The 2,516-nt window shown below is 37.0% G+C and overlaps 1 protein-coding gene across 1 annotated transcript; it reads left to right on the top strand.

The window, feature by feature from the left end:
• Window positions 1–1,071: 1,071 nt before the first annotated feature.
• Window positions 1,072–1,714, top strand: LOC112027770 (putative F-box protein At1g32020). Its single transcript, XM_065780491.1, has 4 exons — window positions 1,072–1,089; window positions 1,153–1,278; window positions 1,384–1,597; window positions 1,698–1,714. Exons 1-4 carry the CDS (start codon window positions 1,072–1,074, stop codon window positions 1,712–1,714), a joined length of 375 nt encoding a protein of 124 aa, XP_065636563.1.
• Window positions 1,715–2,516: the final 802 nt, after the last annotated feature.

Raw genomic sequence — 2,516 nt, 5'->3', positions numbered from 1 at the left:
GCTAGAAGATCCACAACCTCACTCGGCATCACCCATTGCATCCAAATAATGGAAACACCAAATTCCATAACTCTCTAGCTATAGGGCAGTACATAAGTAAATGATCAAAGTCTCCTCATCTTTCTTACATTTACAACACCTGTCAATCACAACTCAACGCCTCCTCTAGTTATCAGTAGTTAAGATCCGTCCCAAAACGGCAGTCCAAAGGAAGAAACTAACCCTTGTTGGTACTTTTGGCTTCCATATGATTTTCCAAGGAAAAGAGATTTGGGCAATAGAAAGTAAAGCCCTATAATAGGAGCTGACATCAAAAGTCTGCTTTGGAGAAGGATTCCAACAAAGCAGATCCTTTTCATTACGTCTCACCAAACCGCAATAGATTAGATCTAAGATACAAGAAAGATGCAACTGATTCCAACTCCCAATCTTGCGCTAGTTGAACAAAGCTGACATTCCAGTGATAACTATTCCTTGAAAGAGAACAAATCTGCCACTGAAGCATCCTTATTGGTAGCAATGCTGTAAAGTTTTGGGAAGTTCTCCTTCAAAGAAAGTTCCCCACACCACAAGTCATGCCAAAATTTAATAGAAGAGCCACTCCATTGAATCATTTTCCTTCATAATGTCCATTTTCAAAGCAAACGTAGCATGATCCTTCTCCTTATGATAATTCTTGACAATTTCTTGTGCCAAAAGCGCATTTTCAGCAATGCTTTCCCTGGGAAAATGCTGCTTGAAATTGGTCAATTAGTGTATTCAGACTTGGAACCTTTTGGCTTGGATCTTGGTTATACATTTATAGATGATGTTGCAACATGATATAAATCCACACACAAAAGAGTATTTTTGTTATGTGGGACTAATTTGATCATTACAAAACACTTAACTATTTTCATAATAAAATTTTAATATATGATGATCGGCCCTTGGCATCAATTATAATAAATTGCTTGAATGGAACTCAAACAATTGCGTAAAAGTTTGATGTTTGATAGAATAGAATTAAAGAAGAAGAACATCAATTAGAAAAGACAGACAGAAAAGCTCCTGCTCCAAGTTTATATTAAAATGGCTTTAACGGGTTTGGTAACATTATACTAGGGCAAGCTCTAATTAATACCTGAAATTTGTTTGATTGTTATTGTGTAGGGTTTCAGTAGTACTGGAAGGGATCGCATCAGTGAGCTGCCTGATGATATTCTTTCTTGCATTCTCTCACATTTGACACTGAGGGATGCTGTCAAAACAAGCATATTATCACATAGATGGGGAAGAGTCAGTGCATCCAGATCTAAACTCCACTTTAATTGGTAAAACATGTTCCTCTACAATGAAAATGATATATCATTTGATGAAAATGGTATATTTTACGGATTTAAGAAAGATCCTTCCCGAGAAGAAAAGGATAAATTTGTAAAAGCTGTAAATCAGTTCCTGAAGTTCCATGCGGGTACAAAGATAGTCTCGTTTGTGGTCTCTTTCCGTCTTGGGAATGACTACAAAAACGACGTTGATGAATGGATCAGATCTGCCATTGGAATGGGTGCAGAACGACTTACTCTTTGCTTATCTGTTCAGGACGGAGAACAAATTGGTAAGTATGTGTTTTGTTGTGAGCTTCTTTCTCAAGGTACAGAGTGCAAGTTAAAGACTCTAAGCTTGGTAGGATGTCTGTTGGCACCAAATTCTGTCAGCCAATTCAGCTGCTTAAAAACTCTCATTACATAATACATCCTTAGACCACATGAGTTGCAGAGCATTTATCATGGTTGTTTGAACCTTAATATTTTGCATTTCATTGATTGTGGCCTTCCTCTTAAATTAAGCATGCTTGGTTCATTACGTTATTTGAGGTTGTTATTAGGAAAACAGAGAAAAAAGATTATGGAATTGATGAATTTCTGTATTGCATTAATTGAAAAAGAATTACAGTGCTCTATATATATATATATATACACACGAGGAAGGGAAAACATAGGGAACTAACTACCCTCCAAGCCTAACTAACAGAACTAACAACCACCCACGTGATGTCCACATGCCAATTACTAAAGCCATACACAATAATGCAAAACTATATGTCGTATAGGATAAAATAAAAACAAACGTACAAACTCTGCTCACTGTCGTTTAAGCAGAGTTATGAACTTTCTTCTTCCCTTGATCTTGTTGTTTGTCCTGAACCTTTCTATTCTTCTTTGTATTATCTTGACACCCCCCCCCCCCTTCATAACCTATAAACGTTAATGCCAAAAACTAGGCCAACACTCTAAGATGATCAAAAGAGGGTTGTTTATGAAAAAAAGTTCAAAAGGGGACTTCTTGTGTAACAAAGGGATAGGCAACCTATTAATGAGTAGGTGGCAGTGAGGATACAATCCCCAATAAGCAGAAGGAAGGTTAGATTGGAGTTTAAGAAGATCTGGCAACATTCAAAGATGTTGGTGCTTCCTTTCAACCACAGAATTTTGCCATGGTGTATATGCACAACTCTTTGTGATGAACAATACCAT

Source organism: Quercus suber, unplaced genomic scaffold (assembly GCF_002906115.3).
Source record: "Quercus suber isolate HL8 unplaced genomic scaffold, Cork oak 2.0 scaffold_237, whole genome shotgun sequence".
In the NCBI taxonomy this organism is placed as follows: domain Eukaryota; kingdom Viridiplantae; phylum Streptophyta; class Magnoliopsida; order Fagales; family Fagaceae; genus Quercus; species Quercus suber.
This window is presented reverse-complemented; position numbering and strand designations above follow the sequence as displayed.

Coding starts and splice junctions, on each gene's coding strand:
- LOC112027770 (XM_065780491.1), top strand. Junction 1,279..1,383: donor TATCACATAGATGGGGAAGA/GTCAGTGCATCC, acceptor TACGGATTTAAG/AAAGATCCTTCCCGAGAAGA.